The following is a 16,114-nucleotide window of genomic DNA, read 5'->3' on the forward strand; positions in this document are numbered from 1 at the left end:
TGCATCAGAACAGAAATCTGTTGCTTCAAATGTACAAAAGCCAAAGTTACCCCCGCTGTGATACGACCCCGCGTTGACTTTGCAGCTCTGCCTTTCTGTTTTGCCGTTCTGTGCGTTTGCATGCGTCTGTGCACCGGTTCAACTGTGTCTTTCGCGCGTGCCTGCTTGCGCTCACCTCCCAGGGGTGTGTCGCTGCTGTATCATGGCGTGGTCGATAAGCGAGTCCGCCCGTGTGACACAACGAATTACCGCTGCCTGGTCTCAGACCAGAGAGAGGCTGTTAGAGGGCTCGGGAGAAATGGCAGCTCCGCTCCGCTGCTCTAATTCCAGCTGACAGACATTTCCTTCACTCGCTTTAAAGTTCCGTCTTCATTATTAATGATGTACTCCGGATTATTTCCTCTTTTGATTAGAAAAAGGACTGTTTGTAAACAAGAGGCTACTGAGAAGATGAGAGTCTCGGTAAAAAGGGAGCATCCAGCGCCTTGCTCAAAGACACTAAAGCAGCACACATCGGGTATGAATTGGCTGCTTTCAGCTGAAATGCACTCTCTGGTTTCGTCTCGCACCCTCTGCAACCGATATGATAATTTGATCTTTTCCACCCTCTTGAATTAAACGTGGTAATTAGGCCGCTGATGATTTCTCGGCTGTCTCCGCCAGAAAAGGCCTTTGTCTGTGTCTGCAGGTCAGAAATCCCTCAATTTGGCTGATGTTGCAAGGTGAACGTATAACCTTTCCAATCCAAGTGAGAGGTGACATTACGTTGCTCTTCTTGGATCTCATCTCGACACTGTTAGCTGCGGCAGCTGGCCGGTTTGTAGGAAACCATAGCAACTTGGGTTTTTGTTTGTTTGTCTGTCGTGGAGAAGTAGGATTTTAGGCTTTATTGGTGCTGGCAGCACGGTGACGGCAAGTACTCTGGTCTGTGTGAACCAGAGCCAAAGCCTGAGCTCACCTACTGTACTGTACGTTGATGTGTACAGTACAGTAGAGTTGGTGCTTTGATTGGAACACAACAGTCTCACAACAGTGCATGGCTAAGCTGTTCAAAAAATACGTGATAAATAGTTTATTGCATGTGCTTTGCATTTGAAACACCGATGAAATGACACAGTCCACGGGGATAAAAACTCTCATGACAGCAAATTACAGATAAAGGAACAAACTTAATCTGCAATTCTTACCCTTTCCTTCCTCCAAAAGAGCTGCACTGCTGTTTTTTAACCACGCAACTAATAAAGGCTGATCATTGACAGAAAAACGTTGAAACCATAGCCTGAAGTTGTACAATAAACAAAACAAACTGAGACACGGGGGCACAGGGAGAGACAGGGAGAAACGAAAATCGGTACAAAAGAAAGATCTTCACTATCAACAGAGAAGTTTCATCTGTGGAGTGAGCTGATCTCCTGTGAAAAGCAGGAGAAGATGATGTGACTGCTATCACATATTTTACACACTCTGCATGCTTTGCTGTTTTGTGCTTCTGACATGTATGTTTTTAAGTGTCTAATAATGCAACATAATCTAGTCTATGTTTCTATTTAACATAATTAGCCCTATGTTTAATGGCTTCGTATGTGTTGTTATGTGAGCCTCTGTGTTGCATGTCCTGTTAGTACTTTACAATATAAGAGAGTCCTAAATGATGTTTCTACTTATATTAATATTCTCTCTTCTCTTATTGTGTCTGCATGCTTTGTAAAGGGTAAACATTGCATAACTTTGTAAATAATAGTCATCATATATTCTGTTTTTAGGTTGACTTTGTAACATCTGGACTACAGATGAAACATAGCCTCTTGGCTAACTGGCGCATTTACAGAAATGTTTTATTAATGTGCACTGTCCCTACCAAATAAAACAATAAATAAATAATGTGAATGAAACTCAAAACCAAACGCCTGCATGGAGGCTCGATAACAGCCGATGATGTGTTTGTTACTTTAGGGGATCTTCAGAGCGGAAAGTCTACCGCGAGTGACTGAAGCTGAGCATCAACCATTGTGCAGGATCCTCGTCTCATCGAGGTGTAATAAGGCTCCTCTGTATTCAAACACTGACTAATATCCACTGTCAGCTTGTGTAATAACAAAGTAAATCATCAAGAGGAAGAGGCACAGCCTCCCAGCGAGGCAGCAGCCTGCCGACGCACTGTTGACAGGTCGGTGGAGGTGGTGGGGGAGGGGCGGTGTGGCGGGGGGGGGGGGGGGGGGGGGGGGGGGTAATTGATGGCTTGTCAACAGAGCGTTGAGGTCATGGGGTGAGGGATGGACGACCTGTTGAGGTGCCCTCTGGAAACAGAGGAGCAAAAAAAAAAAACAGGTCGATAACGAATGAGTCTGCAACCAAGCTCCGGAAACAGGAGAGGCTGATGAAGGCGAATGACTGTTTTCAGAATAGAGGAGGGAAAAAAACCAACTCGTCACACTCGTCACGGTGGACGTAGCATGATGCGTGACACCAGCGCAGGATGCTCAGTGTGCAATGTGAGAGCTGCGTCATCTCCAGATGGCAGTCAGCATCCCCAGCGAGCAGCAGCAGCAGCGTGTGTGTGTGTGTGTGTGTGTGTGTGTGTGTGTGTGTGCGCGTGTGTGTGTTCTCAAAGCCTATACAGCCTCACCCTTTCCACCCTTTCCACCTTTGCAACCATGGCAACGGCGAGCAAGTGGTCCTGCTGAGGATGCTGCGTGGAGCGACAGAGCGTTTGCCTTGTGCGCCCCTTTTCCTGTGCGTTTGAATGGTCAACCTGGCATTGAGTGTCTTTTTTTATTTAGATTCTAGCTTATTTTAATGGATATACATTTATTCAGTTTGACTTATACCTGTAAATAGCTTTTAATATTTGGGTTTTTAATGTTTTGACTTGCGTGAGGCACTTTGTTATGTGGTTTCTGAAAAGTGCTCTAAAAAGAAACTTCTATTTAAGCTCAAATTTGTTACGTTTAAGCTCCATGATCCAGCGCAACACCTTGAAGCTGCTGTAATCAATATTTCTATATTGAATGGATCAATTGACTACATGTTATGTGAAGGTGTTCGTGGCGATGATCCCACAGAGAATTACTGTTTCACAAACTCTGCAGTTCCCCTCAGCTTACAGAGCGTTGCAGCATCTCTCTGTTTTGGTTCACTCTCACCCACTGAACATTACCTGCTTAGCACTAGACAGCAGATAGACAAAACAAGTGACTAGTTGGTGAACATAGTGAAGCATTCAGCAGCTAAGGAGACCGATATCTTCTTCCAAAGTCGACTGGAGAGCGAAAAAGAGTGTTAATATTGGATTTAAGTTTGTCAGGTGGACAGACACACGACTCCAAATAAAGGCTAAAGGCTCATTTTAAACTGTGTACTATGTCTTTGCCATTGTCGGATAAAACCGTAGGTCAAATGTGACCTCAACACCTCACTTACGACCGTCATGCCTCCAGTGGTAAAAACAACAAAAGCCAGTTGTTAGAAGATATAAAAATACAAAGCAAATGAGTTCCCTGCTGGACTGGAGGCGTAAGGCGCTGACCATGAACTGCAAAGTCACTGGTTCCAATCCAGCCTCTCTCTGTCCCCTCATTTCCTGTCATCTCTCAACCGTTGACTCCCATAAGGGTCGCCTATTGAAATGTATGTGAGCTGTTCAGAACAGCAGCATGTGTCCCATGAAGTGCACGTGCTTTGAATTCACATCTTGCCGTTTTTGCACTGGACTGTGTTGTTAAAGGGGGAGGGGGGGGGGGGCTACATCATCATCACACCATAGTTTTGGAAGAATGCAGCAGGTAACGAAGAAGCCAGCGGCGGCTATCAGTTAACAGTCGGTATACCTGAAGCGTACACAGCTGTAGCCCGACCGCAGAGATAATGAGGACGGCCTATCACATCTCGCTGCTCTCTTTCTTTCGTCTGGCTGCTCATGTTGAGCTCCATCTGGCTGACTTATCTGAGCTTCTGGACCTCAAAGGGAAGCACACTGCAAAAAACTAAGACTTGGGAACTGGGCCAAACTGTTTAACTCAGATCTGGAGTATCTCTGGAAGTAGAAGGCACAGCTAAGTGCATATGAGGACAGGCAGGGCATGTGTGTGTGTGTGTGTGTGTGTGTGTGTGTGTGTGTGTGTGTGTGTGTGTGTGTGCGAGCGTGTGTGTGTGTGTGTGTGTGTGTGTGTGTCTCAGCCCTGGGCAGTAGTATCTGAATTAAATTTTACACTTAAATCACACAGTCAGGGTGATTAATGAGTCACACTGTTTGAACTCCAACTTCCTGCGATCAAAAACAGGACAAAACAATCATGCAGACAGGGGATTTACCTTTGACAATATTACCAAAGTGAATCTTAAAATTAAAATTCATTTAAAAGATGACAGCCATGCAGGTATGATGAGGTTTTACAGGATGAACTCCGTGATACCCAGCTAAGGATACTGAAATACAATGGTGACACTATAAAAGCACTCCAGGAATCTATAAAAGAGAAACCTGATAGCTCACAGCTCTTTGTGTTCATCCCCGGAGATGTAGCCTGCGTAACCTCCATGTTTCAAAACCAAGTCTTTGCTACCAGGATCCTCAGGGAGAATATCCTACTTTTTCTCTATCGTATGTAAATTCCAGTAGACTTTTAATAAAAAATCTGTAGCCTAGGAGGAGAAAAAAGAAAATCACTAATGCATTGTAGAGCAGCGTGCCAGTCTCTGTTCCCTGTGGGAAAAAGGTTTTTCACTAATGACTCGCGCTTAAACATGAACATATTTGCTTATAAAGAATGTATCTATTTATAAAAGTAAATATAATCTGACTAAGTATTAACTCTTTGATGTAATCATGATACAGGCCAGTAGCTGAAATCGGTGATTTGAGAACAGTAAGTGTTCCGAGATCCAGCTTGAGGCTTAATTATGAATCAGTAACATGTAAAGCTCATTTACATAACCGACAGGTAATGAATACCAAAACTTAGAAAGCACACGGAGACGGTTGAGATCACCAAATCAAAAACAATAGAACTCTAAAAATAGGAGCTTCACTTTGAGATGAAGGACGTTTGACTGAAAAACAAGAAGTCAAACTATTTTTAGTGGTCTGCCGTTGGAAGAGTCAGATGGACTTGATTCTCTGAAGGGCATTACTTCCTTTGAATCTCTGACTGTAAGGACTAATTCTTTTCAAGGGAATTTCTTTTAAGCTTGGTCTTATATTTTCATTTATATAAAGAAGGAAAAACAATACGTATAAACATAAAGTAAACATAGCACGGATATGTGCTGCCCCATTTTTGTTGTACATATATCGCATTTGATTCTGTCTTTAAATGATTTCCTGTAAGGTGTCATCTTGTGTTGCATACTGATCGTTATACGTTGGAAAAGCTTATAAAAATAAAAGAAATCACATTTTTAAGTCCAATTTCAGTGAGAAGAAATGAGCAAATCTGTTTGAGTGAGAGTCGAGTCTTCATGTATGCGGTTCTGAGAAAACGTGCATGAATACTTTGTTAAACTTGTCTACCCAGACTTCTGTAGAGTCACTTGTCGCCTATCCACGTGAGACACAAACAGAGAGAAATGTTTATATTTTCTCTCCTTTCGTCTGTGCAGAAAGAAAAAAAGTCAATACAGGTCGGCTCATAAAAGTCTCCCGGGGCTCCAGTCCGAAGGTTAAATGTCAGCTGTATTTCACCTTTACATACAGCAGCCATTAATTAAGGACACTTGTGGGTTTCTATTAGCAGTAAAGGGTACCGGCGAGGAGAAAAGAACTACTGCTGATGTCTCCCTAGGTGACTCAAACTCTACCACAGAGTATTGATGCTTATACCCGGAGCACAGCAACAACTAATCAATCCTGCAAAACACACACAGACACACACACACACACCAAAAGCTGCAGTAAACAAAGTAAACAGCTTTTACAAAAAAAAAGAACATTTCCCATTTTCTCCCCAGCTTTGATTAAAACAATGCAGCTCGACTTGCATCTAAAGGATTTTAGAAACAAGCTGAAAATCACGCAGGTAAATATTTGGATACGTGAAATGAACATTGACATTTCCAAGTCAATTTGTGCCCTCTCCCTCTGCAAAATGAATGGAAACAACAACAGTGCGTTAAAACTTTTACAGAGCGGTAGGTGGGGTAGGAAATAGTCTCATCTCCTGAGACTAAAGGCAATTTCATGCTCCGGCACGACTCGGGGGGACATCCGGACTAAAGGTGACCCCAAGATTAACGGTGCAAACCTAATAAATATATTGGAAATCCTGCAGCACAATAGCATCTCCTGGTCACACTCCTAAAATCCAATCCCAAGGTTTAACTGCTAGGGAAAATCACAATTTTGAATTTTGCAGCAGTGAATTATCATAAGATGAACATATACAGTAGAGGTCCATAAAGGAAATGGGGGAAATATGGCAAGCCCGTTGTTGTTGACAGCCAGAGCAGTGTCAGAGTTCCGCCTGTTGCCAACCGTACCGCCTGATGTGACGAACATCAATAATTCAGAGGAACATCACAGCGTTGGCAGCTATTTAAAGATCAAAGGCCAGTCATGTACACTTGCGTTTGCTGTAGGTTGGAACTAGTGTCATCTGCACACAAGCAACACGCATATTACGTAAGGAGTCGCTTCATCGGGCCTCAATGGAGGCAGAGAGAGTCAAACCAAAAGACTGAAGCACCCGTGTTACCTTGTTGGTTTCTACTCTTTGCTTCAAAGAGGGCTAATCACTGAATATCTGCCTTGGATACCTAGGGTTGGAAAAATGTAAAAAGACTATATAAAAGCACCAGGAACAACCACCACGAAGGCAAGGTAGCCAGAAACGTTTGAAGAATAAAGCATTATCTGTTGGAGAGGAGCTGTGCAATGTGCAACTTTTAGCTATTTGTATTTGCTGTTGTGCATTTTTGCTGTGTGCGCAGTCGCAGAGAAAGAACCTGTTGGAAAGACAAACCTGGACATTGACAACCCAAAGTGATACAGAGCTCTATAAATACTGCTAAAATCTGCTCAAAGCAAAGCATTACTTTCATTAGGCACTTGTATTTAGGAGGCTAAATCTGTCAATAGGTCACATACTGTCTCATATGAGGGAACTTAATCCATTTTTGGGTAACCTGAAGACAAATATAATGGCAATAGTACTGTAACAACATAACCAGAGTGTCAGAGACATGAAGCCGACTCAGAGTCACAATAGAGATCTTCTCATTGTTGCATAATAGTACTAGGTCCAAACTGGATAGGATTCATATCCAAACAGTGCAACTAATCTCTCATAACTAGCAGTAGCAAATCAATGTCTGGAGTTGGCGTTTTGGTTTCGAAGACAAGTGTGCAACTCATCTAAGAGGCCCAAGAACGTCTTCCCCTTTGACTAAATTTAGATTTCCTGGCTCCAGTGCATGAACTGCCAAGATGGTGAACAGCAAACAAACAAAAAAATTAAACATGAACTTAAAAAAATAAAAAACTACAGACTACACCCATGTTTTGCCACAATCACGACCAAATGATGTTCTTTGCTATTTCAGCACCACGGACAGCGCACACAAACACAGACAATCTAAATAAAATCACATCAGACGGTGGTGATTTTCACATTGTCTTTGTCTGTTAAACAATGCTGTGGATGCTCCAAGAAAAATGAAATGAAATATGAAAGAAGAAGGTGATCAATGACAAAAGACACAGACAGTGACCACAACTTTCACAGGCCCTCTGAGATGTTTATCCAACTGAATCTGAAGACAGCTTGACAAAAGAAAATTATGCAACCAAACAACACAAACAAAACAAATCAAATTCTAGCAAGAGTTAGTTACACTGCCAACTTCTTGAGCAAAACTGTTAACATGTCTATACCTCCATGGATATTACTCTCAGCTTATTACTGTGTTTGTATGGAGCATGTGTCTTATCTAAACTAAACATCTGGAGGTTGTTTTCATAAGGGAGGGTTATGTCGGGTAATAAAGTAGAAGTGTCTTACATCCTCGTCCTCCTTCGAGCTTTTTTTGCGGTACTGGACGTGAGGTCTGCCATCGACGAGCTGCTGAGGGGTCTTCGCTGCGTTTTCCTCGTCTGCAACCTGACCACCGAGAAGGTGGCTGGCCTCAGGTGGGTGCGGGAAGGAATTGGCCGTGCTAATCTTCCCGTTGAATCTCTGATACAGCGAAGCCATATTATAGGTCCAGTTCAGATAAAGCAACTTACAGCATGTCAGAGCCACAGACGGGTCTCGCCTGAGTCGAGTATTTTTTTTAAAAAATGTTTAGGGAAGATCTAATGGTTTTCTGTGCGCCTCGAGGAGGACCGATGGCAGGCGGCCAGTTTTCACCTCCGGGTCGAAGCAACAACACAAAAAAAAAAGATAAGGTAAATATACCGAGCTAGTAAATAAGCATCTGTGGATAGCAGATTACTCACAACCTGAAGTGATAGACCGATATAAAGCTAAATCCTTGGCAGCAGCGATGTCCTTTCAGCTTTTGTCCGGGCGCACAGCAGACTGGTAGGCTGAAGGTGTCAATAGTTGTCTCTCATCTGTATTCACAGCACGCTGTCTCTCCAGTTTCCTGACGCCGCCAACACAGCGAGGCAGCAGGCGGATGCGCGCCGAGTTTTCGATCAGATACTCGATCCCCCCGCCAGACTCCCGGTGATTGTCCGCGAAATGAGAAGAGCGCGAGATAATGTTTCGACACTTTCGGCTCGGTTTCGTGGCGGCCCGTCCTCAGCGCACGAAGAGTGTGTGTGTGTGTGTGTGTGTGTGTGTGTGAGTGTGTGTGTGTGTGAAGGACGAAGGGAGCTCGGCGGTGTACTCTCCGCAGACGCGCTCTGCATGAGAAGTGACCCGCGCTGAGAGAGAGAGCAGCGCTACTGTATTGTGCTTTCTGTCGCCGCACTTCTCCGGGGCGCCGTTTTACGCACAGACACGCCACCGGCGCAGCGTGGAGTTTCACCTAATTGTTGGTCATTTACAACGTCTGCTTAACGAGGCGCACTCGTGTACGATTTCATGAACGAGGTCATAACATTTTCTCCCAAATGATTGTAGACCTGTTTGGTCCCAGGGCGGAGCTCGAGTGCCTCTCGGTGGCGCGCTAGATTAGGGCAGGCTGGCCACACCTCTACCTCAGGTGTAAAACAACAAATCCACTTGTTTTTGCTGACGTTTTCTGAGAACATTCAGATCTTGAAGCTATAAGCTCGAGAACAACAAATCTACAGGCGGACATTCTTTTCATTTCACTAACAGCCAGAAAACACAGTCACATGCAGCAAATGTGTTTGTCCTGCAACAAAACAAAACAAAGCAAGGTCCTCTACTTTCCTTAAGATCCCTTACAGTAAGAATTAAAAACACAAAAAGCATCTCTCTTCCCTGATGTACGCAGTTTCCCCTTTTCTATCATCTATTTCCAGTCAGTCCACATTGGGCACTACAATTCACGCTTGAAATGCTCACAGCGAGTCCAAAGATATGCAGCTCTCTGGTAAATGCAGAATATTGGCTTATGTGTGGAGGGAGGGGAAAGGCTCTCGAGTCAAAGTGTTAAAATCTGTGCCGTCCATGTCATGGACGCCACAGGCGAACACCCCGCAGCCTCTTACTGTGACAGCTCAAACCATCACTCCACCGGGCCGAGCCGTATTTCTGGGAAATAGGTCATCTTCACATGGGTACAACTTCAAAGCCGCACTAAAGCGTGGCTCAAAACAGCCCCTCACACATTCGGCTGAATAGCACTGTTTTGCATCTCCCATTAAGTTAAATCAAGTGTATTGCAGAGAGCACTCAAGGCAGACTGAATACAACAGCAGAGACGAAAATATTCTATATTTGACATTGAACAAAGAGCGAGTTTCAATTATTTTTTTCCCCCCTTTTTTTGACAAATGGTGCAGTCATCTTCCTCTCTGAAAGAATTGCTGGAGGCTCACTGAAACGTGGCTTGTATTCTGAATCCTGTTTCTCTTCACTTGGAATCAATTGTCCTTCATAAACAAACTGAATTTGTTTGATGCATGCTTTTTAATTGCAGCAGAGATTTATGTTGCGGGCAGGCTGAGCATCCGGGCTCCCGACAGCCTCCGCTTACACTCGCCTTGGTCCCTGTCATCATTTGTTTCTCTAGTTCATCAATGCCTTTCCTGGGTCTGCGCACCCACCGGGGAAATAGGTCAGAGTCACTTGACATCCGTCCCCGGCCTCCCTGATAGATGTCTTCCAATCTCCACCACCTTGTTGGGGAGCTATTGTGAACTGCCTGGCTGCTTTAACGCTCCCCTCAGGACCTCGCCGGGAACCACAGGCTCAGCTCGACTCCCCATATCGCCTCCTCGCAGATACGGCAGCTGACTGGAGCTGTACGCCTGTACGCCGCTCTTACAAACATCACTGCAGTCAAGCACATGCATTATAAGAGGCAAAATGCGGAGAGGCATGTAATAACAGCTATGATGATGATGATGATGATGATGATGATAGCTGCAGCACACCTAATACCTCTGTGGATAGCTAATGGTGCTGTTGGAGCCAGTGCAAGTTACTTCAGGTGAGATATGGGACATTGTAATTATTTTTTTCAGGCTCGTAACAGATGCATTTTAATCTGAATGACGTAATGCACGTCTGTGCACTTTATCACGCCGCGAGTGATGGATTTAGGGCTCAGTGAAGTCCCTTGGGTGAGGGATTTAAACACAGAAGTAACCACATCATTTAACTGAATGTGCGCAGGTGTTATCTTGTTGTATAAAAGGGCATGGAAGTAAGTCATTTGCTTTCCGGTTATTGTGGAAATGAAGTTAAAATACTAGTTCTCACATGCGCCATGGAGTACTGGAACCCTGAGGTAGCCTGCAGGTAAAATCCCAGCACTGCCTAGAAGACACAGACACTTCAGTTTTGTTGGCAAAAAAGACTCAAGAGGAACCGAGAAATCAGAGAAACAAAAAATGGTGAGCAAACTCATGTCCAGCACGTAAATAAACAGTAAAAAGGTTTATAGCAACCATTTGGGCTTTCTAATATTTGGTTCTTTTCTGTTTTAGTATAAAGCCTTCCCTCCATGAAGCGTGTTTAAGGCCATTTATAGTATACTTTCTTGTTCAAAAGTATGTAAAACAGAGTTAAGTGGGGTGATAAGCTTGAGGCTGAGCTCAGTGTCTCACATGTTTCATAACACATATAAATATAATGTGATGCACATATTAATGTCTTTGCACGAACTGAAATGTGACCAGAGGCCAACTAGTTTCCATCATCATGCTACACATGGCAACAAAATGACTCACAAATTAATTTGATGGAAGAGCAAACGGATCAATCAATCAATCAATCAATGTCTGGTGGGAGGGCAATAGCCTAATATCTCATTTCCTCTGAACATCACTTGGCTGAATAAGGAAATTACCTCTCCACATGCATGTAACAGAGTGGATGTATTTACAGCCCGCCATAATCGCATCATTTTTGCACCAATTTTCCATTTGGTATGAGCAGGACGTCAGCAGGACGTCAATGATTTCCCTTGATGCTGAGCTGAGCCAACCGAGGCAACAGCGTGTGTTTTTATTCACCCTGCTGACTGTGTCAGATTAAATGCCCCTGCTTTGCTTTCTGGTGGCCTGTCTTACATATTTGATCTTAAAGCTGTTCTCAAGACAGTCCATTATAGTAGGGCCGTAAATAGGTTACTCTCATGTGTACATCAAATGTGTATCAGTGTGCACGCAGGAATTGCACATTTCATAGAACTTCACTCTAGATAAGAGGCCAAACTGTGAGAAAGAGATGTGAGGCAACGATACTGCGCGAGTGGAAGGAAACTGTGCATGCAGTTGCTCTACAAACAAATGGAAGTCGGTTAGTTATAATTTGCCCTGCTTAAGTAACACGGTCCACAGCATCAACAGCGGCTGTGACAAACCCTTAGCGCTGTAGCGTGAGCTACTTTGTGTCAAAACATGTAGCGTCATAACTGGCATCTGAGCACAATACCCATATCTCTAGATTCAGCGTGACTTACCCTTTCCATGGATGTATTTATCTCTGATGTCCATCACTGAATTAACCTCACTTTGAAATCCTGTTCTTCGGGTATGAAAGTCATACTGTGACAGTCGTCTGTACATCCATGCATACATTGCAAACAAATACTGCTAATAGCTTATTCTGCATACTTTTAATGGTGCAATTGTGCCCGATTGTGAACCAATATAGGCTAAAAAAAACTCAAGTTGCAGCCCGCAGGTAACTCGAGGTAACGTTTCAAACTACTTCCTGTTCCCAGAGACCCCATTAGATGAGAACTCTAGTTCCAACGTTTAGATCGTTATTATCCCCCGAATAGCAGTAAGACAAGTAATGATAATAGGAGTGACAAAATATTAACATTAACTTTTTTATGTTGCACTTGGGGGACTTTGAAAACCCCTGCTCTAGATTGGATAGATAGTATATTAGATATATAGACAGATAGATAGATCCACTGTTATCAGAATGAGCATCTTATTCTTAACATAATCGTACCGGCCAAGGAAGTGTGTGCACATACAAGAAATTCTTTTTGCTGAAAGAGGTAAACATGAACACTGACTACTAAATATAGGCCTTTCCCATCAGGATCACAATGTTATATTGAACATGTCTAGAAATAATACCCATTGCTCGCTCTCTCAGAAACATCTCCCTCTCTCACTGTTTATCAAAATCTAATTATGCCTCACTGAAGGCCAAAGTCAATAGAGCTGTGCAGAGGAATACGTTAAGACTAAATTACACCCCAACACTACATAACAACTCTTGGCTCATTTTGGGCCTTGTAGCAACGGTGGATTCAATTACTGTGCGCTGCAAGTCACGACACTTCATTACGATCGCGGCCCGCCGCATAGCATCAGAAAGCTTCCACAAATCCCCGAAGCAGTCGCTGAATTCAGTTCACTTCATATTTACTTGATGGTATGCCATGACAACCAGCTTCAACGCATACCGAGTCTCATGTAGTTTCCACAGTTCATGCACCATTGTTGTGAAAATTCCCCTATAAATTCCCATTACTGTAAATATTCGAGTACGGGCTCATTTCTAAAGTCTGTGCCCTGCGTAAAATTCAACTTTGTTATACTGCTTTCCAGGACTGAAACCGGCTGACCATGTAGCCTTTTGGAGCTGCCATATTATAATCTTCTACGGAGAATAAGTGCTGAATCTTCCAGTACATTATGGATGAAAGGAAGCTATGTACTGAGCCCAAATTGAAATGGCGCCAGATAAGTCACTGTGGAAATGGAGTTTAATTCAGGCTGATGTGGTAGAATAGACTGTGGCTATACGTTTGCAGGGAGCAGCAAACTACAACTGTGGATTGTGACAGCAGCCGACGATGGGGGAGAAGGGGGAGAATCGAGAGATCGGGAGATCGGGAGCGGAGAAGCTGAACAGGAGAGTCACTAAGAATTTATTTCCTCATGTGTGTTTGAGTGTGGATGGATAGTGTGTAATAAAACGAGGGCTGAAAAGGCGTTGGGATGAATGAAAGGAGGGAGCTCATCACATGTGAGGTCGTAATCTGAGCCACTCTGCTTCCCACGCTTTCTTTTCATTCAGATATTAGCTGCATTATCTTTCTGGTGTTACAAATGAACGCCCCTTTGGGTCATTTAATATTCTTAGACATCTCCAACCACTGAGAAAAGTGTTCTCTAAATGTTTCTCTGCTGGAGACACAAGCCGTTCCTTTTAACTCTAACAACCGCCATCAGATTGTGTCTGTTCTTACATTTTACATCTCTTTGATTTGCTGGAGAACAACAAAGGTTATCCTCAACTTCTGCTCTTCCTCAATCCTGCTTGCAGTCCTATTTGCATGCAAGAAGGAACGCAGCAAAAAAAGTCAGCATTGAGCAATTAGCTGGCCTCAAAGAAAACGGAGTGATTTTCACGTAAACAAAGAGTAAACAGAAGATGTTTAAATTCAGAACATGCCGAAGAGGAATGAAAACCGATCATCTGGAATTCCAGATATCTCTGGCATCAGCGCATAAATACTTCCAACTGTTTCCCCACCATGGCCAGAACTCATTAGATGGCAACACATCACAAAGAATAACAATGAGGCACTAAGCATTCTCCACAGCATATGTAAGCAAACCATTCATTAGAAGTCAGCACTTGAAATAAAATTAAGCGGGACGCGTTTGTCCATCAAGATCACCAGAAGAGACGCCGAGAACCCGCCGCCGCCGCCACCGCCACCCCACCCAACCGCCACCCTTTCCTGCTTGTCCAGTTGTTATCAAACACAGCCAGCAGCCTTTTTTCTGTCAGGAGCAGGAGACTCTACCCATAAACACAGACATTCCCCCACAGCGTGCCGTGCATGCTAAAGAGGGCCCTTACCCTTCTGGAAGGAGTGCTGGTGTCTATCTTCAGCTGGGTGGCTATGAAGACTGACATGGTGGCGAAAAAGTGCCACTTGCTTTCCCTCCTCGCTGTGCGCTCACACCTTTGTGCTGTGAAGTTGAGGCTGCTGGAGGCGCCTGAGAAGTGCCCCCCCCCCCGCACCTCCCCTCCAGCTACAGGAGAGGATAACCCGGGGGTCCAAGAGCCCGACCAAAAACGCCTCCCTCTCTCCTCACCGGGTGAATCCATCACACAGACACCTCCACTGGGGGAGGGCATCTCCACTGCTCAGGCTGTTCCAAACACTACTTATCTCTCCCGTCCTTACTCCCTCCCTCCCTCCCTGGCTCCCTCCCTGTCTCACACATGCTTCAACTGAGTTTTCTCAGCGAAGATGGAGAGTGTAAGTAAATAAGACACACAGTGTATATATAAACAATAAACACAAATTGTTTCTCAACATATGCAGCACCAATACTGCCTGCGAGGCATTTTTTCCCTTTAAGTGTCTGTGTGTGTGTGTGTGTGTGTGTCTGTCTGTCTGTCTGTCGGTGTGTGTGTATGTGTGTGTGTCTGTCTCAGTGGTGAGCCGTCAGGGCCAGCTGAGCCTTCTCTGCTGGCCTAAACAGAATCACAAAGTTATAGCTATTTTATCATTTCATAATTTTTCACAAATACACTACATGTATTATAATTTTTTTCCCCATTAGCTTATTTCCTCATTGCACAGCTCCTGTCTTCCTCTGTTGCTCTGCTTCCAGCCTGCAGCGCTGCTTCAACACAGCTTGTTTTAAGGAGAGCTTTTATCCAATCAGATTCAGCCCCTATGTCTCTATGTAAGGAGAGATGCCCAAGGTCCTCTAGGTAGACTTTGCAGTTTAAGTCAATGGGGACGATATTGTTGATTGTCATAGTCTTCAACCAATCAGATCTTTAGTTTGACATGTTGGGCGTATTCTTTGACGTGCGATGCTACCGAGGTACCTGCTAAGTACATCAGCATTAACGTGCGCCATGGTTGGTCAGTGGGCGTACGTGCGACTAATGTGAAATTTAAGGAAGCTGGCAAAAGTTAGTTGGAGTAGTAAGAGTTCAAATTGAAAGATATGGAAGAAATTGTAAAATTTTTAGGGTTTTGCTTGGTGTAGTTTATTTATTTGTATGAACGGTGTTCCTGGCTGACAGCGTCGCACATTTTATGGCTGGGAATGTGTTTCATTTGAACTGAGCGTCTTGGTGTTTGGAGCTATGCTATGCTAACCTGAGGACGCCATAGCATGGCAGGACACTACGGCGCTTTTGAAAACTTTTGGAGAAACCCGAGTGGATCTACAAATCAACGAACACGTTCGCAGGGAAACGGAGCTCCACAACCGCGGTCCGCCCGTGGCCGGTCCGATTCGTCCATGAATTGAGATGGAATTCTTCCTGGAACTGAAACGATGTAGTGGGATTAAACTCTTTGTCAACAAAGAAAGGAGGATGGACTTTGTCTTTAAGTGAACAGCATTCGGTAAGTGACAAACTGCGTTTGTATTTTACACCTGCAGTAACAATATTTGAATGGCTCGTGCTCTTGTGTGGTGGAATGCATGGATCCGCTGCAGGTCTGCTGGATTGATGTGTCATGCTTTGTTGTCATATAAATACATGTGAGTGGTTCTTATGACTTTGTTGTTGTCATTGTTGATTTGACT

The 16,114-nt window shown here is 44.0% G+C and overlaps 1 protein-coding gene across 1 annotated transcript in view; it reads right to left on the minus strand.

Annotated features, from left to right (window-relative positions):
* Positions 1 to 8,186, minus strand: part of LOC306706583 (A-type potassium channel modulatory protein DPP6-like) — a gene marked incomplete at both ends in the record, with an annotated part of 56,683 nt that extends 48,497 nt beyond the window's left edge. Inside the window, one exon of the mRNA XM_079173714.1 lies at positions 7,995 to 8,186. Coding sequence (XP_079029840.1) covers positions 7,995 to 8,186 — 192 coding nt within the window. The remainder of the gene's footprint in view (positions 1 to 7,994) is intronic.
* Positions 8,187 to 16,114: the final 7,928 nt, after the last annotated feature.

Source organism: Pholis gunnellus (genome assembly GCF_910591455.1).
Source record: "Pholis gunnellus genome assembly, chromosome: 14".
Classification (NCBI taxonomy): domain Eukaryota; kingdom Metazoa; phylum Chordata; class Actinopteri; order Perciformes; family Pholidae; genus Pholis; species Pholis gunnellus.